Source organism: Palaemon carinicauda, chromosome 20 (genome assembly GCF_036898095.1).
Source record: "Palaemon carinicauda isolate YSFRI2023 chromosome 20, ASM3689809v2, whole genome shotgun sequence".
NCBI classification, from domain to species: Eukaryota; Metazoa; Arthropoda; class Malacostraca; order Decapoda; family Palaemonidae; genus Palaemon; species Palaemon carinicauda.
The window spans coordinates 108,874,859-108,899,097 of record NC_090744.1 but is presented as its reverse complement, the minus strand read 5'-3'; the positions used below and the strand labels follow the sequence as shown (position 1 = coordinate 108,899,097).

At 38.8% G+C, this 24,239-nt stretch overlaps 2 protein-coding genes across 10 annotated transcripts in view; one reads left to right on the top strand and one right to left on the bottom strand.

The window, feature by feature from the left end:
* Nucleotides 1–24,239, top strand: part of LOC137614359 (uncharacterized) — a 194,174-nt gene that overhangs the window by 21,222 nt on the left and 148,713 nt on the right. For 4 of the 9 annotated variants that reach the window (XM_068344143.1, XM_068344144.1, XM_068344145.1 and 1 more), the window contains exon 2: nucleotides 8,569–8,679. Coding sequence is in view for 5 of the 9 variants with exons in the window: in XM_068344140.1 (XP_068200241.1) it covers nucleotides 12,570–12,968; nucleotides 13,950–14,045 (495 nt within the window). In the remaining 4 variants the exon portion in view is untranslated. Of the gene's footprint in view, nucleotides 1–8,568; nucleotides 8,680–12,558; nucleotides 12,969–13,949; nucleotides 14,046–24,239 lie in introns of all 9 variants that reach the window. The other 5 variants (XM_068344140.1, XM_068344141.1, XM_068344142.1 and 2 more) reach the window with 3 other exon arrangements.
* The window catches only part of bma (SCY1-like protein bma), a 262,484-nt gene that overhangs the window by 120,037 nt on the left and 118,208 nt on the right, over nucleotides 1–24,239 (bottom strand).

Here is a 24,239-nt window from a genome sequence, read left to right as displayed (position 1 = left end):
TCAAACTTCAATAGTGCTTTGACACAGATTTGGGTGTGGACACTTTTCATCAACCTTGTACCAACCGTGTTTCACACAATTGTACATAATTCCTTTTGTATATATTATGCTTGTATCTTCGCTCTTCGCTCTTCCCTCGCACTAAAACGAACATGAAAATTCATGTCTGGTTTTTCCTCTGTAATATTGTCTGTCTTGTGAAGTTGTTATGTCCTGTTGCCTTGAGGTTTTGTATATAAGGAGAATGTTCTACAATAATATAACTCAGTTGTTTCCAACCTGCCTTTGAGTTCACAGCCTTAGTCGGCGCCGTCACATTGGTGACCCCGGAAGTCGACTCGCTTCCACTGCCTTCCACCCCCACCTTCCCTCGCCCCTCCATCGTTGGTACTATGACGGAGACGGACTCTACTACAGCATTTGGCGCCGCGGCCGCCCCATTGAAACTTTCACCGTTCACCAGCAGAGAAGCGTTTGCTTGGTTTCAACGCGCTGAAGTCCACTTTCATATCAGGGGCGTGACTCGCTCAACCACCAAAGCGGATTATGTTCTCGCGGCGATACCCGAGGACACCTTCCCAGAAATAACCGACTGGCTTTGTGAACAAGGAGACACCCCAATAGCGTATGACGCCCTCAAAACATACCTTCTGCAGCAGTACTCGCCGTCGCCAGCCGCCCGTATAGCAAAGCTTTTTCAGCTCTCGCAACAACCGTTGGGGGACCAAAGGGCTTCGCTTGCCCTCAGGGAAATGACCAGTATCGCTCGCCTTCAACCTGCCGCAGATGGCTCTCCTCGTGAGGTGAACCTACTCCGTGCCCTTTGGATACGCCGTTTACCTGAACCTGTACGCGCTGCCATACCCGATGTCGATAGTTTACCCATAAAGGACTTGATGACCAAAGCCGACGCCCTTATGGACAGCCACTTCAAGACCTCCATCAACGCCTCCACCCCTGACGACGAGGATGCCTATTCAAGGTCAACCGAAGCTGACATGAATGCCGTAGGACATACACGCCTACCCCGTGACGTGACGAAGCCGCCCACCACCCACCAATCGCTCGCGCCCCAACGAACGACTTCTACAGCCACTTACTACCTCCCATCCGCCGCAGTTTTGCTACTACCACTTCAGATTCGGGACAACCGCGAAGAAATGTGCCAAAGATTGTCAGTGGCCAAAAAACGTGTAAGTAGGCCATCGCTTGTGGCGGTGGCCTCCCATGTTTCTAATCTTTTCTTTTTACAGGATGCAGGAACGGGCGTGCGATTTTTGGTAGACACGGGTGCTTGTCGTTCTCTTTTGCCAAGGAAACTCTTCAAAGCACAACGTAGTCTGTCTACATCTGCCGACGTCCGCTTGGTAGCTGCCAACGGATCTGCGATGCCCACCTACGGTTACGAGAACCTCCCATTATCGTTCGATAACGGTAAATTCAATTGGAAGTTTCTCGTTGCTGACGTCACAATGACAATCCTTGGTGCGGATTTCCTCTCTCATTTCCACCTTCTGGTCGATGTCGCCCACCGACGATTGGTCAACGCAGACTCGTACTTGTCGACACCTCTTCAACCCGCCCCCTCTAACCTCGCTCTCCACATCAGCACACCCATGGATGCCTACGCCCACCTCCTCACGTCGTACCTGGAAGTTTTCCGTCCAGAACTTCGCCAAACGCCCACGGTTCCTGCCAAGCACGGTATTTATCACCATATCAAGATGACGGGACCCCCAGTCTTCGCAAAATTCAGACGTCTGGCACCGGAACGATCGGCAGCAGCCAAACAGACGTTTGCCGAAATGGAGAAAATGGGCCTTTGCCAAAAGGCCTCCAGCCCATGGTCGTCACCCTTACACATCGTTCTGAAGAAAGACAGCTGCCTCCGTCCATGAGGGGATTACAGGCACCTGAACATGCAAACAGAACCGGATCACTACCCCCTCCCAAACATTGCCGATGTAACCTCCTACCTGCACAAAGCGAAGGTTTTCTCTACGCTCGACCTCCTGAAGGGGTATTATCAGGTGCCTATGAACCCAGAAGACATCCCCAAGACTGCCATCACCACTCCGTTTGGCACATACACCTTCAATTACTCCTGTTTTGGCCTTCGTAATGCTGGGGCAACGTTTCAACGTCTCATGGATGGCATCTTAGGGGACCTCCCTTTCTGTGTATGTTATGTGGACGACATACTTGTGTTCTCCTCCTCAAAAGAGGAACAACTCCGTCACCTGCGCATCATGCTCGACCGCCTGCAACAAAACGGCCTTGTAGTCCGGTACGACAAGTGTACCTTTGGCGCCAACGAAGTGTCGTTCTTAGGGCACCGTATCATTTCTGAAGGAGTCCATCCCCTCCCTGAGAAGGTAGCAGCCGTTCAGAATTTCCCCGCGCCCTCGACCGTCAAAGCTCTGCAGGAATTCTTGGGCATGATCAACTATTATCACCGTTTTCTGCCAGCCATTTCCGCCACTCTTGCTCCCCTCTACGCCTCCCTCAAGGGCAAGCCAAAGGACCTGAAGTGGGGTCTCCTTCAAGAAGCAGCCTTCTGCAATGCAAAGAAGGCCCTATCAACTGCTGCGGCTCTCACTTTTCCTATCCCACACGCCCCTCTCCTTCTCTCCACCGATGCCAGCGACGTCGCTATTGGTACAGTACTCGAGCAGGTGGTCAAAGGCTCGCCCCGCCCATTGGCCTTCTTCAGCAGAAAACTGTCCAAGGCAGAATCGGGTTATTCTACCTTCGATCGAGAATTGCTGGCGGTGCACTTGGCTGTTCGTCATTTTCGCCATTTCTTAGAAGGTACGCCCTTCGTCATTCGCACAGACCACATGCCTCTGGTGCACGCCTTCACTCGACAGTCTGACACCTGGTCCGCCCGTCAACGCCGACATCTCTCCGCCGTGGCTGAATACAATTGCACCCTCCAATACGTCCCTGGGAAAATGAATCCCGTTGCCGATGCCCTGTCAAGAAACACGTTGGCTGCTGTTCAACTGGGATTGGATTACAACGCCCTGGCTGAAGCCCAACGACAGGATCCAGAGTATCAAGCTTGTAGGACATCCTGCACGTCCCTCCGTTGGGAAGATTTTCCCCTCGAAGACTCCAACACCACCCTCCTCTGTGACGTCAGTACTGGTAGACCGCGACCTTGGATTCCTGCTCCCATGCGCCGACAGGTGTTTGATTTCATCCACGGCCTTTCACATCCCTCGTGCCGTTCTACTGCACAGCTGCTGAAGGCAAAGTTCATTTGGCACGGCATTTCTAAGGATGCTAAGGATTGGGTCCGCGCCTGTACTTCTTGCCAAACTTCCAAAGTACATCGACACACGGATTCAGGAGTGGGCACCTTTCCTCAACCTCAGCGTCGTTTCGCACACATTCACGTCGACGTTGTAGGCCCCCTACCCACATCACAAGGACATCGTTACCTGTTTACCGTCATCGACCGCTCCACTCGTTGGCCTGAAGCCCTTCCCATGAAAACTGCAACGTCCGCCTCATGTACATCTGCCTTACTCTCTGGATGGATTTCAAGATTCGGTATCCCTGAGCATATTACTTCCGACAGGGGAACCACCTTCACCTCTCAATTGTGGACGTCATTAGCGAATCTCCTGGGCATCACCCTACATCAGACAACGGCCTACAACCCCGCTGCCAATGGAATGGTTGAACGTTTTCATCGCACCCTCAAAGCAGCTTTGATGTCCCGTTGCAAGGATTGCAACTGGTTTACTCAGCTTCCCTGGGTCCTCCTTGGACTAAGGACCACTCCAAAAGACGCCCTCGATGTCTCGGCAGCTGAAATGGTGTATGGCGATCCGTTGGTCGTCCCTGCCGAATTTTTTCCTTCTACAACCTCCTCCGACGATCTCCAGCGCATACGTCACGTCGTGGGAAAATTTACTCCATGCCGCCAGACTTACAAGCCCCCAGCGAAGCATCACATACCAACGGACTTGCACTCTGCAACGCACGTCTTCCTGCGCAACGACACCAGCAAGCCACCACTAACGCCCCCTTACACGGGCCCTTTCCTTGTGATCCGACGCAGTCCGAAAGCATTCCTCCTAAACATTCGGGGCAAAGAAGACTGGGTCTCCATTGATCGTCTAAAACCTGCTTATCTTCTGCCAGATGACCCGCCTACAGTTCGCCTCTCTAGATCAGGGCGCCCTATTTAACATGTACAGTATGTCATTTTTAGGGGGGGAGCAATGTACCAACCGTGTTTCACACAATTGTACATAATTCCTTTTGTATATATTATGCTTGTATCTTCGCTCTTCCCTCGCACTAAAACGAACATGAAAATTCATGTCTGGTTTTTCCTCTGTAATATTGTCTGTCTTGTGAAGTTGTTATGTCCTGTTGCCTTGAGGTTTTGTATATAAGGAGAATGTTCTACAATAACATAACTCAGTCGTTTCCAACCTGCCTTTGAGTTCACAGCCTTACTCGGCGCCGTCACAACCTCTGCGTTTTTTTGCCCAGATTCACCTTGATGTAGTTGGCCCCCTACCTCTGTATTAAGGACACCATTACCTTTTTACAGTCATAGATCGGTCCAATCGCTGGTCTGAAGCCATCCTCATGCAAGATGCAATATTCACTTCACATACTGCTGCTTTACTTTCCTGATAGAAAGAAAGATTTGGCATCCCAGAGCATATTACATCTTACAGAGAGCACCACTTTCACCTCTTAGTTATGGACATCATTAGGGTATCTCTTTGGCATCATTCTACATCAGACACTGCTTATGACACTGCAGCCAATAGAATGGTGGAATGTTTCCATTGTATCCTCCCTGTGGAAGGACTGGTTCACGTTGTAGGGTTATTTACCCTCTGCTGGTAGACTTATAAGTCCCCAGCACAGCAGCACATACCGAAAGACCTACACACCGCAACACGCATCTTCAAACGCACCAATACTTGTAACTCACCCCTTACACCACCATTCCTCATACTCTGAAAGATTTCCTCCTCAACATTCGGGGAAAAGAAGATTGGATCACCATTGACAACCTAAAACCTGCGTATCTCCTATATGACAGTAAGGCTCTCTAGGTCAGGACGCCCATCTTCCATGCATATCTCCTTCAGGTGGGGAGCCATGTAATACACCTGCAGCAAGAACTTCACATACAAATAAAGAAGAAAACCCTATCTACGGTTTTTTCTATGCAGTGCCCGCAGTAACCAATATCAGCCTCTGATCAAATTAAACACTAAAAAACCCAAATGAAACACGATAATTTCAACTATTTTCATCTCCATTATTATAGTAAATTTGTATGCCAATATCAACCTTATTGAGAAACTGTTGAATGTACACATGTAATTGTCACCCTTATGTAACCCCTTTAGTACTTATAAATACCAATGTTATAGCTAAACAAAGTTAGTTGTCCAAAAGCTTGTCCTTAATTCCTACTTCTTTCAGGTCCGTCGTCCAAATGTTCTGTTTGCAGATTCTTTATTCTTGTTATTTTTCCTATCAGTTTCGCGAGTGTCTTATGCAAAACGATATGAACAGTTTTGATATTAGCAACAACGATAAGAGAATTATTATGGTATTTTGCATAAAACTTGTAAATTATGATTATGGAAAAACAAAGATAAATGAAATGTAAAAAGTAAAACGTTTATAAAAGATTTTATGGAAAATATAAGGTAACCGTTTATTGGGTTTCAATATGGAAAAAGGTAAGCCTCCATGAATTTACATTAAGATGTATATGAACCACAAGAAAGACTTTTCATCAACTAAAAATAAACTAATTATTCGGTGAAGAATCTTTAATTTCAATACTATTATCGCCATTTCTTGGCTAATTTTTTTCATACTTTTTAGCCCGCAACGAATAGTTGGCTAGTTCTCATACTCCTCTGAGGTAATTCGTTCTTTCCATTTATTCCTGAGTATCATTAAGTAACGACTGATGATGACATAAAGGTTTAAAGGTGTGTAGTTTCAAGTTCCAGCATCATCTGACGAGATGCTCACCAGAACGTCAGCCGGGTAAGTCCAGCCACCAATGAGGTGGCCAACCACAGTTTTAATTCAAGTCCAAGACGGGGATCGATTTGCCACCGTGGGAATGAAAGACGACTACGACTTCTTTCACATGAAAACCATTATCTTTTCCACCTTTTTTTGTCCTCTTCTGTATTTTCATCGTTATTTCAAATTATGTGTTTTTGCTCTCTAGGATAAAGCAAGTCAGGTATTTTGGTGCTGATAAAGATAACGATATGAAAGAGATAGTGGAACAAGTAAACATCATAAAGCCCATGGTAAGTCATGCTTAAAATAAGCGTCCTTTGAATTGCAAGGTTATTAATTTTCATAACCAAAAAACTTATAACTATAAAACTACTTATTATCAAAATAAATACTAACTAAATGTTGAAGTAAGTGAACAATTAACATATACAGTAAGTATTTTGGAAGCTTCAGTAAAGTTATTTAAAATAAGATGTAAATGGAAACAATATCTGACATCATACATTTTTCTAAAAGTCTTCAAATATAACCGAACAAAAATATGCAATTTCCCCTAACTAAATTTTGAAAAGAGATCGGGTGATTTATAATACTCATCCCCCCCTCAAAAAAAAAAAAAAAAAAAAAAAAAAAAAAAAAAAAAAAAAAAAACTACAAAATTTCGAACTTCTGGTACAGTAAGCATGAATGGTAGCAATATAACAATCTCACAGATTTATTTATTCTCATTTTTAAGAAATCAACTTAAAACTTACGGTCAAATGTCTATGACAAAAAGTGTACGATTCTTCATTCGCATGTGACATTCTTAAAAAAAAGGGCTTCAGACTTTGACCAGTTTTGATGCATTGTTTCATTATAATTTCTAAGAAAGTTTGACATATCTAAGAAGTCGGTGTATTTTCCTTACAGGACTTGAATCACTCTTGTACGGAGAGGTGTGCAAGTTCATGATCTTCGGAGCATAATGAGGAAAAGATTAAAATTGTATTTATTGATGCTTTCTTCGAAGCATAATATATATATATATATATATATATATATATATATATATATATATATATATATATATATATATATACTGTATATATGTATATATATATATATATATATATATATATATATATATATATATATATACTGTATATATGTGTATATATATATATATATATATATATATATATATATATATACTGTATATATGTGTATATATATATATATATATATATATATATATATATATATATATATATAAACATATATCTATTTATATATATAATATACATATATATATATATATATATATATATATATATATATATATATATATATATATATATATATATATATATATATATATTGTATCTATTGATGCTTATTAATATAAGTACTTGCACCTTCTATGTATACAGCGATTGGGGAAAGATGTAAATGTGTTCCTATCAATTCTAACCGGACGATTACAAATTAAGAGTATTGAAATTTTAAAACCACTCTGGAAACAATTCATCATCACAAATCATCTTGTTGAGAACTCCAATAACTTCTCGTGGATTCTCAAAATTGGTATTTATTTACGAAAACTATTAGTGCTACTAATAACATAACCTACATTTGACCTTATTCATAATAACTATAATTGAAAGCAGAAAAAGACATTTTATAACTTGGGTATCATTGAAAAAAGACATTTTTATTACTTGGGTATCATTGAAAAAGATTACGGAATAAAAGAACGTTGATTTTAGGGATTAAACAGAACTGTTCTGGTACCTGGATTACCTGGATTACGTCTATCTGACCACAAACAAATGATCAGGTTAGTTGGAAGAGCAGGATGCTATAAGCTCAGGGGCCCCAATAGGGAAAATAGCCCAGTGAGGAAAGGAAACAAGGAATAGATGAAATATTTTAAGAACAGTAACAACAATAAAATTAATATTTCCTATATAAACTATAAATACTTTGACAAAACAAGAGGAAGAAAATTAGATAGAATAGTGTGCCCGAGTGTACCCTCAAGCAAGAGAGCTCTAATCCAACACAGTGGAAGGCCATGGTACAGAGGCTATGGCACTACCCAAGACTAGAGAACAATGGTTTGATTTTGGAGTGTCCTTCTCCTAGAAGAGCTGCTTAACATGGCTAGAGAATCTCTTCTACCCTTACCAAGAGGAAAGTAGCCACTGAACAATTACAGTTCAGAAGTTAGCCCCTTGGGTGAAGAAGAATTGTTTGGTAATCTCAGTGTTGTCAGGTGTATGAGGACAGAGGAGAATCTGTAAAGAATAGGCCAGATTATTCGGTGTATGTGTAGACAAAGGGAAAGAACCATAACCACAGAGAAGGATCCAATGTAGTACCTTCTGGCCAATCAACGGACCCCATAACTCTCTAGCGGTAGTATCTCGATGGGCGGCTGGTGCCCTGGCCAACCTACTACCTATTGAGATCTCCTAAAGAATAGATTAATGTCTGATCAACAATATATTTCGTTTAGAGAGAAACATAATTAACTGCTGTTTTTAAACCCAACAGGATCGATGCTGCATTGAATGTAGACTTGACAGAGTTCCAGACCAAATTGGTGCCTCACCCAAGGATTCCCTTCCCACTTGTTACCTACCCAACAGTTCTCAGCGTTAGAAGGTATGTCTCAAATGTCTTTTGAGTGTTCTTATGCGTCCGATTGAATTGCAATCTTCATCAGTTTCAGAATCTTAGGTGCCTGTAATGAAAGCAGACTAAACATAACATAATAAAAGAAAAAGGAGAGTTAGTACAACAAGGTTAACTTCACACGAGTAAATCGTATGTTTTCCGATGATGCATTAGGCTAAACGTAAACTATTGTACCCAAATGCAGATAAAAAACCAACTAGTAATAAAATGGAGTCTTGGTTTGGTGAGAAGAGTCCCAAGTTTTACACTAGGCCTCTCAGTACCTTTAACACCTTATCAAATGGGCTGACTTTGTGCATAGGCCCAGGCTGTCGTCATAAGGCCGGGCTTAAAATGAACAAACCAATCAATCTAGAATTATGATTAATATCTTTTTTGCCGTTCATACGGCAATCATGCTTTGAGGTAAACCATATAGATCAAAAAGTTGATATCAGCTAGGCAGTACTCACACTCACACACACACACACACACACACACACATATATATATATATATATATATATATATATATATATATATATATATATATATATATATATATATATATATATATATATTCTTGTCCAATAAGAATTACAGAATGGCTTTGCAAACGAAGCAGAGGAAGGAAAGGAAGACGATGAATTGACGAGCTAAGAAACTGCGGATATGGAGAAGTATAGAAAGACCATAATCAGACGCATGGGGAAGGACATGCCTGAGGCCTTTGTCCTACAGCGAACTATCAACGGTTGATGATGATATACAGTATATATATATATATATATATATATATATATATATATATATATATATATATATATATATATACTGTATATACATAAAAAAGGCCCCTACGTAAAAGAATCGTATCTATATTGAAAAGACTTAGCATTTCTAGTTAATTAGAAATAAATGTGCACATTTTGGTACGTATATGGAATAATGAAATTGCGGGTTTGCCTAAAAATATATACAGTATATGCGAATAGGTTTCAGATTTTTTTTTTTTTTTTTTTTTTTGCCAATTATTGTATGAGCGTTTATCCAAAAAAAATATTTTGATCTCACTCTTATATACGTATCATAAGAGAATGTGTAAATGAGCACTTATGTGTAGGATATTACAAACGGATGTGAGTGAGTTCATGCGAAAGCCTTGAAAGCTGGCGTAAACAAAGCACTCCATCATTGAAAATCTTTTTGAAAGCACTGACATATCTGATAACGAATATTACAAAGGGCGGCATTATATACAATATATGACAGCACTTACGGTATCGTATCCCTTATCAGTTATGTGCCAGGAACAGAGTAACTGTCAATTTTAGTGTGTGGCACTCTTTGTTTCCTCTAAATTTGGATGGTTTGATTAGGCTAATTATTATTATTATTATTATTATTATTATTATTATTATTATTATTAGCTAAGCTACAACCCTGGTCCAAAAGCAAGATGCTATAAGCGCAAGGTCTCCAACAAGAAAATTAGCCCAGTGAGGAAAGGAAATAAGGAAATAAATAAACGATATGAGAAATAATTAACGATTAATAAAAAACTTTAAAAACAGTAACAACATCAAAACAGATATTTCATATATAAACTGTAAAAAGACTTATGTCAGCCTTCTCAAAATAAAAACATTTGCTGCAAGTTTGAACTTTAGAAGTTCTATCGATTTAACTACCCGATTAAAAACATCATTCCACAAGTAGTTCTTAGCTGGAATAAATCTTCTAGAATATGAACAGCGCCTCCATATCGATATTGTATATGGCAAACATCGTCAGCTGCTTAGTACAGACCCCACCTCAGAATAGTGGCCAGCTAAGTTTGGGTCCTGACTTAAAACAGTATGTAGCTATGGATAATAGCTTGCTTAGTAGAGGTCGCAGCTCAAAATAGGACTCTGCTTCACCAAGTATGTACCAAGGATGGAGTTCTTAGAATTTTTGGTTTTAAACTCTGCTTAATCTTCAGTAACTTCCACAGAGAGACATAAGTTCAACCTGATTTCCAACTTGTTACTATTAACATTATTACCAGCCAAACTACAACCTTGGTTGGAAAAGAGAGAATGTTACAAGCCAAAGGGCTCCAACAGGTAAAGCAGCACAACGAGAAAACGAAATAATAAAATACTAAATACGCCTAAACGATATATAAGTAATTAATAGAAAATATAAAATATTTTAGCATCAGTAACAGCGTTTAAACTATACCAATCACATGGAAACTTCAAAACGAGACATGTGAACCTGTTCAAAAGTAAAAAATTAACTAAAAATTTGAACTTCTGAAGTTCCACTGATTCAACAGCTAGAGTAAGAAGATTGTGACGAAGCAGGGAGAAGGTTGTGACTCAAAGGCAGGGAGCAATCAACTGAGTACTATATTAAAGAACACTCTCCTTTATATACAAAACCTCAAGGCAACAGGAACATACATGTTCGAGGAAATGACAATGTTACAGAGGAAAACAGCAGACATGAATTTTCATGTTCGTTTTAGTGCGAGGGAAGAGCGAAGATACAAGCATAATATATACAAAAGGAATTATGTACAATTGTGTGACACACGGTTGGTACAAGATCATTCAGCGATCTGGCCACAGCTGGAATGAAACTTCTAGAATCCTGTGTAGTATTGTGCCTTAGAATGAACTGCATACCTAATACAGTGAACATGATGGTGCAGTCTGGGAAGATCTGGATGCAACGGATGACCTGAATCATGGAAAATCTGATGTAATATGCATTAAAAACTCACCATATCAGAAATATGGAAACTAATAGACGAAAGTTTCTATCCAAAAATAAAAATGAAAGTTAGTACATGAAGAACAGATAGGAAAACAAAACTCTAAACTAAAGTCAATTTTTTTTAGCGAGGCACATTTACACCGACTCGCAGCGGTGCCCTTTTAGCTTGGAAAGTTTCCTGATCGCTGATTGGTTGGACAAGATAATTCTAACCAATCAGCGATCAGGACATTTTTCCGAGCTAAAAGGGCACCGCTGCGAGTCGGTGCAAATGCGCCTCATTAAAAGAAATTGACTATAGTTAGAATTAAAGAATTATAATATTTCCTCAAGATAGACTGATGTCAAATTTTTTTCAAAATACTTTCTTAATAGGCCTATTTTTTCTTTGAGCTAGGGTTCAACATGAGCCTTAGGCTCAACAAGGTTCACAACCCAGCATAGTATTTAGCTCACAGCGCCTCAAGACTGAGGATCACTTCATTTTGAAAGAGTTCACCTTTCAATTTTAAGTTCCATAATAATCATTATTATTATTATTATTATTATTATTATTATTATTATTATTATTATTATTATCATCATCATCTTAATCATTTTGATGACAACAATTATTCTAATAATTTCAATAATAATCTATTCCCGTTTAACTACCATATTAGTTTACATTGCATTTTTCTTTTTCTTGCCTTCATTGACAAAAAAAAAATATATATATAAACTCAAGTTAATGATGTTGCATTAGAATTAATATAATCAGTTAAGTTTATCTTAAATTAAGTACATATCTCTTATTATTACCAGAGGGAAATACTCACAATCTCTCATAAAATTATTAGCAATTAAATGCTTAAAGCCTTGCGCTATATCCTCATTCATATGCGGATTAAATATAAACTATTAAATTTTCTTAGGAAAATATGTAAAAGAAAATCCTTTCTGACGTAAATCGAAGATTATATTTAAAAATTGATCTAATAATATCATTAAATCCATGAGGAGCAACAAATAAACCCCTAATGCAATGATATCTAATCTGTGTTCGGGTTCATATATAAGACTCTGTCTCACTAAGGTGTGCCTCACGGATCTCTTTTACAGTACCACGCACAATGGTCAGACAACCTCAAGGAGTCTATGGACAGCCTATAGCGACAGTGCCACGCACAATGGTCAGACAACCTCAAGGAGTCTATGGACAGCCTATAGCGACAGTGCCACGCACAAAGGTCAGACAACCTCAAGGAGTCTATGGACAGCCTATAGCGACAGTGCCACGCACAAAGGTCAGACAACCTCAAGGAGTCTATGGACAGCCTATAGCGACAGTGCCACGCACAAAGGTCAGACAACCCCAAGGAGTCTATGGACAGCCTATAGCGACAGTACCACCCACAAAGGTCAGACAACCTATAGCGACAGTACCACGCACAATAGCGAACAGCACAAGTGCCACCTTCACGGTCTTCGTATGCCTGCTACTCGGCGTCACACCTCTGGCCGTTGCTCGGGTAAGTTCATTTTAATGTTTATGGGATTACATCTCTCTCTCTCTCTCTCTCTCTCTCTCTCTCTCTCTCTCTCTCTCTCTCTCTCTCTCTCTCTCTCTCTCTCCTCAGCAATTTTCATGGAAGCTCGTTACGCTATTCTCGTGTATTTTCTCTTGGTTAAAATGTTTATTTTTAAGTCTCTCTCTCTCTCTCTCTCTCTCTCTCTCTCTCTCTCTCTCTCTCTCTCTCTCTCTCTCTCTCTCTCTTCTTTGATATTCAGGATAAACGAGTTTTCGTCTTTTCTGTACCTTTATAACATAAAATAAACTACAAATTATGAAAAAAAACAATGCTATAAATTTCTGGATTTCAGAATATTGTAAATATTAATAGATTTTAATGATAAAAAGGTTGCATAAGTTAAATTTAAAGATTCAATATTTAATGTTCAATAATGATATCACACCAATATTGAATTCAACGATCAATTTCTTTTTTCTAGTTTTGATATCGTGAAGGAAACCGATTCAATGTAACAGTACTTGCGAAAACTCCGCATAAGAGTACAATATTAGTTCACCCATAGAAGTATTTATATTCCATTGATAAGTGAAATGACAAATATAATCAAATCAAGATTTGTATTATTAACCCCTAAGGATGCATCAATATAGGAAATATAGGGAGCTATGAGGCGAAAGCATATAGGATTATACAATTCCATTAGCAGATGAACAGAGAAATTCATAAATATAGATTGACAAAATAAAAAATTACGCGAATAAACTATATTTCAGTTTCATTGAATTAATCACTGGCAAGGGGACAAAAAATCAAGATTAATATCATCACGTAAAATCAAATGATATAGGAATAAAATCTAACTTGGTATGATTAAAATCTAAATGGAAACGCCTTGAACAAGCCAGCTCAATATAAATCAAAATCATGTGGAAATAGGATTTAATTTTGCTTGACTAACACTGACATTTCCATTGACAGATGATTGATGATGCCACTGAGGTTTTCCTGGAAGATTCTGGATTTTGTCATATTTCGAAATCCATTCTAATCTGTGACTTTCGATGGAAACTTGAGGTTAGTTGCTAAGTTATCTTTGTAATTATGACATTTTATAATATATATATACACATATATATATATATATATATATATATATATATATATATATATATATATATATATATATATATATATATGTATATATATATGTATATATATATATGTATATATATATATATATGTATATATATATATATATATATATATATATATATATATATATATATATATATATCCATCCATATACCAAGGCACTTCCCCCAATTTTGGGGGGTAGCCGACACCAACAATGAAACAAAACAAAAAGGGGACCTCTACTCTCTATGTTCCTTCAGCCTAATCAGGGACTCAACCGAGTTCAACTGGTACTGCTAGGGTGCCACAGCCCAGCCTCCCACATTTCCACCACAGATGAAGCTTCATAATGGTGACTCCCCTACTGCTGCTACCTCCGCGATCATCTAAGGCACCGGAGGAAGCAGCAGGGCCTACTGGAACTGCGTCACAATCGCTCGCCATTCCTTCCTATTTCTAGCACGCTCACTTGCCTCTCTCACATCTATCCTCTTATCACCCAGAGCTTTCTTCACACCATCCATCCACCCAAACCTTGGCCTTCCTCTTGTACTTCTCCCATCAACTCTTGCATTCATCACCTTCTTTAGCAGACAACCATTTTCCATTCTCTCAACATGGCCAAACCACCTCAACACATTCATATCCACTCTAGCCGCTAACTCATTTCTTACACCCGTTCTCTCCCTCACCACTTCGTTCCTAACCCTATCTACTCGAGATACACCAGCCATACTCCTTAGACACTTCATCTCAAACACATTCAATTTCTGTCTCTCCATCACTTTCATTCCCCACAACTCCGATCCATACATCACAGTTGGTACGATCACTTTCTCATATAGAACTCTTTACATTCATGCCCAACACTCTATTTTTTACTACTCCCTTAACTGCCCCCAACACTTTGCAACCTTCATTCACTCTCTGACGTACATCTGCTTCCACTCCACCATTTGCTGCAACAATAGACCCCAAGTACTTAAACTGATCCACCTCCTCAAGTAACTCTCCATTCAACATGACATTCAACCTTGCACCACCTTCTCTTCTCGTACATCTCATAACCTTACTCTTACCCACATTAACACTCAACTTCCTTCTCTCACACACCTTTCCAAATTCTGTCACTAATCGGTCAAGCTTCTCTTCTGTGTCTGCTACCAGTACAGTATCATCCGCAAACAACAACTGATTTACCTCCCATTCATGATCATTCTCGCCTACCAGTTTTAATCCTCGTCCAAGCACTCGAGCATTCACCTCTCTCACCACTCCATCAACATACAAGTTAAACAACCACGGCGACATCATACATCCCTGTCTCAGCCCCACTCTCACCGGAAACCAATCACACTTCATTTCCTATTCTAACACATGCTTTACTACCTTTGTAGAAACTTTTCACTGCTTGCAACAACCTTCCACCAACTCCATATAACCTCATCACATTCCACATTGCTTCCCTATCAACTCTATCATATGCTTTCTCCAGGTCCATGAATACAACATACACCTCCTTACCTTTTGCTAAATATTTCTCGCATATCTGCCTAACTGTAAAAATCTGATTCATACAACCCCTACCTCTTCTAAAACCACCCTGTACTTCCAAGATTGCATTCTCTGTTTTATCCTTAATCCTTTTAATCAATACTCTACCATACACTTTTCCAACTACACTCAACAAACTAATACCTCTTGAATTACAACACTCATGCACATCTCCCTTACCCTTATATAGTGGTACAATACAATACAATACATATATATATATATATATATATATATATATATATATATATATATATATATATATATATATATATATATATATATATATACACACACATATGTCCCATGTCAACGGATAATGAGACATATAGAGAGAATCCAGATATAAAAAGGAGTATAATAAATGGCGTATTCGAATATATATATTTATATATATATATATATATATATATATATATATATATATATATATATATATATATACATATATATATATATATATATATATATATATATTATATACATATATATATATCATTTATATATATATTATATAAATATATATATACATATATACATATATTATATATATGAATAAATACATATATATATATATATATATATATATATATATATATATACATATATATACATATATATATATTATATATATATACATATATATATATTGTATATATATATATATATATATATATATATATATATACAGTATATATACCCCTTTTTGAGTGGGGATACCTTACCTTAACACGGTGATAGGGTTTATGTATCGCCATGAATACCAAAGCTATACTAGTAAGGGCCCCTCATACTAGGTCGATTTGCTGTGAGCGATCAGGCAAAAACCTCCTACCATCACTAATCTGCAGTGGCCAGCGTAATGCTGAAAACTGGCCGAACCTTAGACATGAGTAAGGAGATGTCTGAGGCCTTTTTCCTACAGCGGACTAGAAACGGCTACACGTGCTGTTGTGTTTTTCATATATATATATATATATATATATATATATATATATATATATATATATATATATATATATATATACGTGTGTGTATGCTTGTGTGTATTTCTCTGTGTGTATTACTGGAACAGTGTCTTATTTGTAAATTCACAACAGCAAGGTCTATTTCGATCCTAACTTACAGCCCAATAGTTGACCTAATTACCGCTAGAGAACTGTACCAAGATGGTTGAAACAAAGATCATGGGGCTAGCAACATCATTCGTAGTGACTTTAAGATGACCGTAAAGTTGTACTCTATTTTTTTTAATTAGAGAAAAAAATAAGTGTGCATTTGAACATACATATGTGTATGATCATTGTATGGTTGGATCACATGAACTGTGTTAAGTGTTTCAATTTCATGTTTTTACCATCATAGAGAGAGAGAGAGAGAGAGAGAGAGAGAGAGAGAGAGAGAGAGAGAGAGAGAGAGAGAGAGAGAGAGAGGCTCCCGCCAGAGTAGATTTTTCACGCCAAATCGAACGCCAAACGAACTGTAAAATAGCGTGAGAATGTTACTAACAAGCCAAAAAATCACCTGCCCTTTGATAGAAGCTTTTTTCATTCGTCTGATTTTTATTCCAGTTCATCATCAGTTTCCTCCTCCTCCAGTGGTTTTCTTTTGCCTTTGAAAGGGCAAAGCGATTTATTTAAAATTCAAACATTATTTATGCATGTGAAATTTTAGGCGACCCTTCAAACATGCATTTCTATCTTTTTATGTTTCACCCCAGGATGGGAAAATTTCTCATTAGTGAATCAAGTTCGATATTGGAGAAATATATCTGGTTAAATTGAGTCGACCTTGGAGATTTGCATGAGTCAAGACTAATGAAGTTACGATCATTTCTCCTTTGATATTATCTTCAATGGATTCTTGTTATCTCTGACGTATTGATAAAGGTATTTGTGTATTATCATCGTTGCAACCTTTACTTGTTATTGAAATTGTTGTCAAGAAACAGATGAATTTGCGTTCTTGACAATCCTTTCATAACAGTCATAAGAGCCACTCTTGCACCCTCTACGCGTCCCTCAAGGGCAAGCCAAGAGACCTGAAGTGCAGTCTCCTTCAGGAAGCGGCCTTCTGTAAGGCAAGGAATACCTTATCAACTGCAGCTGCTCTCACCTTTCTCATGCCTCATGCCCCTCTCTTTCTCTCCACTAATTTCAGTGACATGGCTATTGATGCAGTACTCGAGCAATTGGTCCGATGCTCCCCCCGCACAGTGGCTTTCTCCAGCAGAAATCTGTCCATGGTGAATCTAACTACACTACCTTCGATGGATAATTGTTGGTGGTACATTTGGCTGTCCATCACTTTCGCCACTTCATAGAGGGTACGCCCTTCATCATGCCCACGGACCACATGACCCTGTTGCACCCCTTCACTTGACAGTCAGATGCCTGGTCTCCCTGTCAACGCCGACACCATCCTTCAATATGTCCTTGGGAAAGCGTATCCTGTGGACAATACTCTGTTAAGAATGACATTGGCCACCATTCACCTGGGATTGGATTACAGTGCATTGGCAGTAGCCCAACGAAAATATCCAGAGTGCAAAGCATGCAGAACATCCTGCACATCCCTCCGTTAGGAAGGCACTGCCCTCGACAACTCCATCATCCTCATCTGTGATGTTGGTACTGGTAGGCCGCAATCATGGACACCTGCCCCCATCGTTACCTATTTGAAGTCACTGACCGATCCACTCATTGGCTTAAATCCACCCCAGTACAAACTGCAACGTCCGCCTCTCATGTTGGATAACGAGATTCGGTATCCCTGAGAATACTTCTTCTGACATGGGTACCACTTTCACCTTTAAATTGTGGACATCATTAGCGTATCTCCTGGGCATCAACCTACATCAGATAACCATGCATAACATTGCAGCCAACAGAATGGTTGAATGTTTTCATTGCGCGCTCAAAGCAGCTTTCATGTCCTGATGCAATGACTAAAACTAGTTTACTCAGCTTCCCTGGGTCCTCCTGGGATTAAGGACCACTCCTAAAAACGCCCAAGGTGTCTCGGCAGCTGAAATTGCATACGGCAATCGTAGGTCATCCGTAACGAATTTTTTTCCGTTTGCAGCCTCCTCCAACAATCTCCAGCATATACATCCAGGCCGCCAACCTTCCAAGCCCCAGTGAAGTAACATATACCAGCAGATGTGCACACGGAAAAGCACATTTTCCTGAGCAACGACACTACAAGCCACCTTACCCGGGCTATTTCCTCATGATCCGTCACACACCAAAGGCTTTCTTAATTACCATTTGCGGCAAAGAAGACTGGGTCTCCATTGATTACCTAAAACCTGTGTATTTCCTGGAAGCTGACCCACTTATAGTGCGCCTCTTAAGATCAGGGCGCCAAATTTCACATGTCTTTTTCCGGGAGGAGCCATGTACAGCACGTGTTTCATACACGCTCATACACTGTAACAGTATTTCTTTTCTTATCTCTCGCTCTCCCTGCACTGATAATATAAACCTATTTAAGCTTGCTATTGCATGTTTTGTGCTGTTTGAATTTTTTGTCATTCTTGCTCTAAACTATCTGTACATAAGCATGTCTTACTTGTTGCAAAACCTCTTTGAACTACGGTGAAAAAATGGCTTACTTCACAGAATAAGGTTAATCTGCAATACTTCGAATCGTTCTACTATCACACAGATACAGAACTCACTTAAAAGCCCTATCTTACAAGCACTTCTGTAGTTTTCCCTGCATATCATCTTGAACAATCAGATTAATGCTATTCCCAGAGACTTAAGAGAATACTGACGTTGGGAATTTTATTTCAATTTGTTGTAGAGGTACACTAGAGAGAAGGACTTTGATCTACCCAAGTTTAACTTTAGAATGATACTAAGGAGAACTGACAACTAATGTATCGCGACACCAAATCAACCGATCAATCAATTACATTTATGGAAGTTCATACCTTATGAACATAACCATTCCTACGTCATGACTACAGTGTATCAATCAATGTTCCTGGTATTGACGGATGATTTGTTATTTTATGATTTTGATAAATTTGTGGTGTAACACGAGAGCGAACAGAACCCAGAGAGTAAATCCTAATGCTATACCATTTACATAGCAGAAGGAACCAAAAAAGCAGAGACTCTTTGAGCATTGTGTTAATAATGTTCAAGGGTGGAAATATTGTTTATCTACTGAGCTTATCCTTGATCACACTAATTGCATCATCAAAAGGCAAATTATAAAACAAAGTCTATGGACTGTACGCCCCATTTTCATATGCTGACTGTAGAATGTAGATGGTAGAAAAAATGCAAATCAAGATCTAGAATTCGAATCTAGATCCAAATCTTCTCCAAACTTTAATGGGGTCGTCCATGATCTAGGATATATCTGTGGTGAAAATTTAGTCAAAATCCGTCGAGTAGTTTTGACTTAATCCTGTCCATAGACAGACACACACACAAATAAACAAACACTCGATATCATAACCTCCTTGGCAGAGGTAATAAAAACTTGACACTGATGGTCTCTAAGTAACCACTGAGGTCGTTATGCAAATATCATTCCAAGCGGTACTTCTTTGTAATTAGATCATCATCAGATAACAAAAACAAACTAATTTTTTTCGTTATCAATACATAAACGAAACATACTTTGTGAGGAATTTATAATGAGAAACATTACCATATTTCTCTCTCTCTCTCTCTCTCTCTCTCTCTCTCTCTCTCTCTCTCTCTCTCTCTCTCTCCATCACTTTGCCATCATTTTAATAGATGGAAATTTATTTCCTAGGAAACTTTACTCGAAAAAACAGTATTGAGATAGATCACAGTAAAGGTCCCTTCTCTCTCTCTCTCTCTCTCTCTCTCTCTCTCTCTCTCTCTCTCTCTCTCTCTCGCGCGCGCAACACTTTGCCATCATTTTAATAGATGGAAATTTACTTCCTAGGAAGGTGTACTTGGAAAAACAGTATTGAGATAGATCACAGTATAGGTCTCTCTCTCTCTCTCTCTCTCTCTCTCTCTCTCTCTCTCTCTCTCTCTCTCTCTCTCTCTCTCTCTCTCTCTCTCTCTCTCGCAACAGAGGCCTCGTTTAACGGTTCATCGGCTTTCACCTAATACGTCCGTGAATAATTTATATCATATTTTGTCATTGGATAAAACACGGACGCGTCAGAAAAACGAATGATTTCAAATTCAGTTACATACGCTCCAATGGAACTTCGAAATGGGACTACATGTGACCTGTATGTATGAATGTGAGTATTTCTGAAAGATAGCAATACATGTATGTATGTATACTTGTATGCTTTTGCAGAGTCCAAACGTTTAAGTGTCATTTTCTGAAGTCAGAATGTATATAAGTGCGACCGTATGTTGGTAAGCATTTATCACCTCTGCCTAGAAGGTTATGTTTTCGAGTTGGTCTATTTATTTGTCTATTTGTCTGTCTGTCTGTGGACAGGATCACGTCGAAACTACTCGATTCATTTTGACAACATTCCCCCCACAGATAGATCTTAGACCATGGACGACTCCATTAACACTTCGAGATAATACGGTACCGGAACCGGATTCTAGTTTATATACTTTTAAGCATATTTTCGAGCTTCACGGTTAATTAAATTATTTTATTTTGTGAGAGTAAAAATTCGTTCTTTTTCTGTACCGCATAAATAAAAGGACATGGGTGGGCCTGCAAATGGGGAGGGGGGGGGGTGGCGTTAAGTATGTAGGACAAGTTTTTAAATATGAAGCGATGACGGTCCAATTTATTTGCTGTCGGAATAATTAAACGCTTTTCGACTGACATAACGCAGGAATCTGTGATTGCATGAAATTGCCTGGAAAAAAAATGTCAGAAGTATTATCCCAGTATGTTGTTTTCTTAAATACTCGGTGATTTAGCGGAATAATATTAATATATTTGTTGCTAAAGTTAATTACAGTTATCAGAAATGAGGATGGTCGCAAAAGAGAGAATAGGCAAGCATTTTTACTATTCTTCTTGTTGTTGGTGCAGTTGCACAGATTCATCATCATCATCTCCTCCTACGCCTATTGACGCAAAGGGCCTCGGTTAGATTTCGCCAGTCGTCTCTATCTTAAGCTTCTAATTCAATACTTTTCCATTCATCACCTCCTACTTAGCGCTTCATAGTCCTCAGCCATGTAGGCCTGGATTTTCCAACTCTTCTAGTGCCTTGTGAAGCCCAGCTGAACTTTTGGTAAATTAATCTCTATTGGGGAGTGCGAATAGCATGTCCAAACCATCTCCATCTACCCCTCATCATGATCTCATTCACATATGGCACTCGAGTAATCTCTCTTACAGTTTCATTTCTTATCCTGTCCTGCCATTCAACTCCAAATATCTTCTGAGGGCTTTGTCTTTAAGTGACAAAAAAACGATTTCAAAGCCGTTCTAAAACAAGCTCACAAAAATAGGCCAGTGACATGAAAATGAGCTATAAACCGAGAAAATAATTCAATGACCTATTGCGCCAGAGATAAGTGAAAACTTATAGCATAATAGAATAAGAAAAGCACAAAGAATGCAGACCTCCACCATGGCATCTTATTTCTTGACCTTTTCCTCGACCTTGATCTTTGACAAAGGACTTTCAGAATTGAATCCCCTGAACGTCTCAACATAACATTGAATCCCTGAAAGTTTCACTACTCTATGAGTAAAATTGTGGCCAGGAAGTGGTTGACACACAAACAAACGGACAAACTGTGACGGAAACATAACCTCCTCCCAACTTTGTTGGCAGAGGTAATTAGCTGTACTGATGAATTTCTGTTTACTCGAAGTTATTAAAAGTCAGCCATGCTGAGGAAGGCCATCAAGACATTACTAAAGACCTTAAGACTTTGAATTAAAGGCACTACTGGTGTCAGCTAAGTTGAAAAAATAACAAAATACACTTCTTCCGGACCTTGAAAGACAGAGAAAAAACTAAAGACCCAATGTGCCTTTGAAAGCCAGTCAGCCATGTTGGAGAGAGACAAAAAATACTAAAATACAGAAGACCTATTGGTAGTTGGCTGAAAGACAGCATTAGACATTTGACAACCAATCAGTCACAGAAAAGAAGAGCAGAAAATTCTATCAGAGGCCTTTGACAGTGGGCTGAAAGACAACACGGATGCCCTTTGGAATTTATTCAACCATGTTGAAAGTAGACACAGGAAACAGTATTATCATCATTAACATTATTATTATTATTATTATCATTATTATTATTATTATTATTACTACCTCTAGAGAGTTATGGAGTCTTTTGACTGACCAGATGGTACTAAATTGGATCCTTCTTTCTGGTTACGGTTCATTTTCCAATTACCGACACACACACACACTGAATAGTCTGGCCTATTCTTTACATATTCTCCTCTGCCCTCATACACCTGACAACCCACATTACCAAACAATTCTTCTTCACTCAAGGGGTTACTGCACTAATTGTCCAGTGGCCACTTTCCTCTTGGTAAGGGTAGAAGAGACTCTTTAGCTATGGTAAGCGGGTCTTCTAGGAGACAGACACTCCAAAATCAAACCATTGTTCTCAAGTCTTGGATAGTGCCATAGCCTCTGTACCATGGTCTTCCACTGTCATGGGTTAGAGTTATCTTGAGGGTACGCTTGAGCACACTATTCTATCTTATTCCTCTTCCTCTTGTTTTGTTAAAGTTTTTATAGTTTATATAAAAGATATCTATTTTAATGTTGTTACTCTTCATAAAAGATTCTATTTTCCTTTTTTCCTTTCCTCGATGTGCTATTTTCCCTGTTGGAGCCTCTGGGCTAATAGCATCCTGCTTTTCCAACTAGGGTTGTAGCTTAGCTAATAATAATAATAATAATAATAATAATAATAATAATAATAATAATAATAATAATAATAATAATAATAATAATACTTGTTAACCTACAACTCTAGTTGGAAAAGCAGGATGCTTTGATGAATGGTCAGCCATGTTAAAAAGAAGCCAAAAAAAAAAAACATCACTACATACAAGGTATAGGCAGGCTGAAAGAAAAATGCTAAAACCACAGGCGGGTTTTCAATCACCCAATGGGAGTGCTAACGCCACCTCTTTGGCAAAGTAACTCTCCACCCCTCTTGCTGGCTTTTACAACCTGACATTTCATCCTTCAGCTGTAGAGCAAACATGCTGATATAAATCCTTTAAAAGCAACGTTGCATCGGATTAAGGACTATGGTAAAAAAAGAATAAAAAAAAAGCCAGAGTTGAAGGGGACTCTACGCGTCTGCTCTACCTGATAGTCCCTTTGTTCTCCCATTTACAGAGCGAGAAAAATCCGGCGAATGCATTTGTCTTTCAATCGATATTTCCATCTAGCTCGATTTGGAAGGCATTAGTCGACGATAAGTTAGTTTGGCAAAATCTGCATTCGGTTCCTTGTCGCATTCTTTTGTCAGGTAATATCCTAAAAGCCTCATGAATGCTCGAATTTCCGGTAATTTTTGATAGATAGATAGACTTATATATATATATATATATATATATATATATATATATATATATATATATATATATATGTATATATATGTATATATGTATC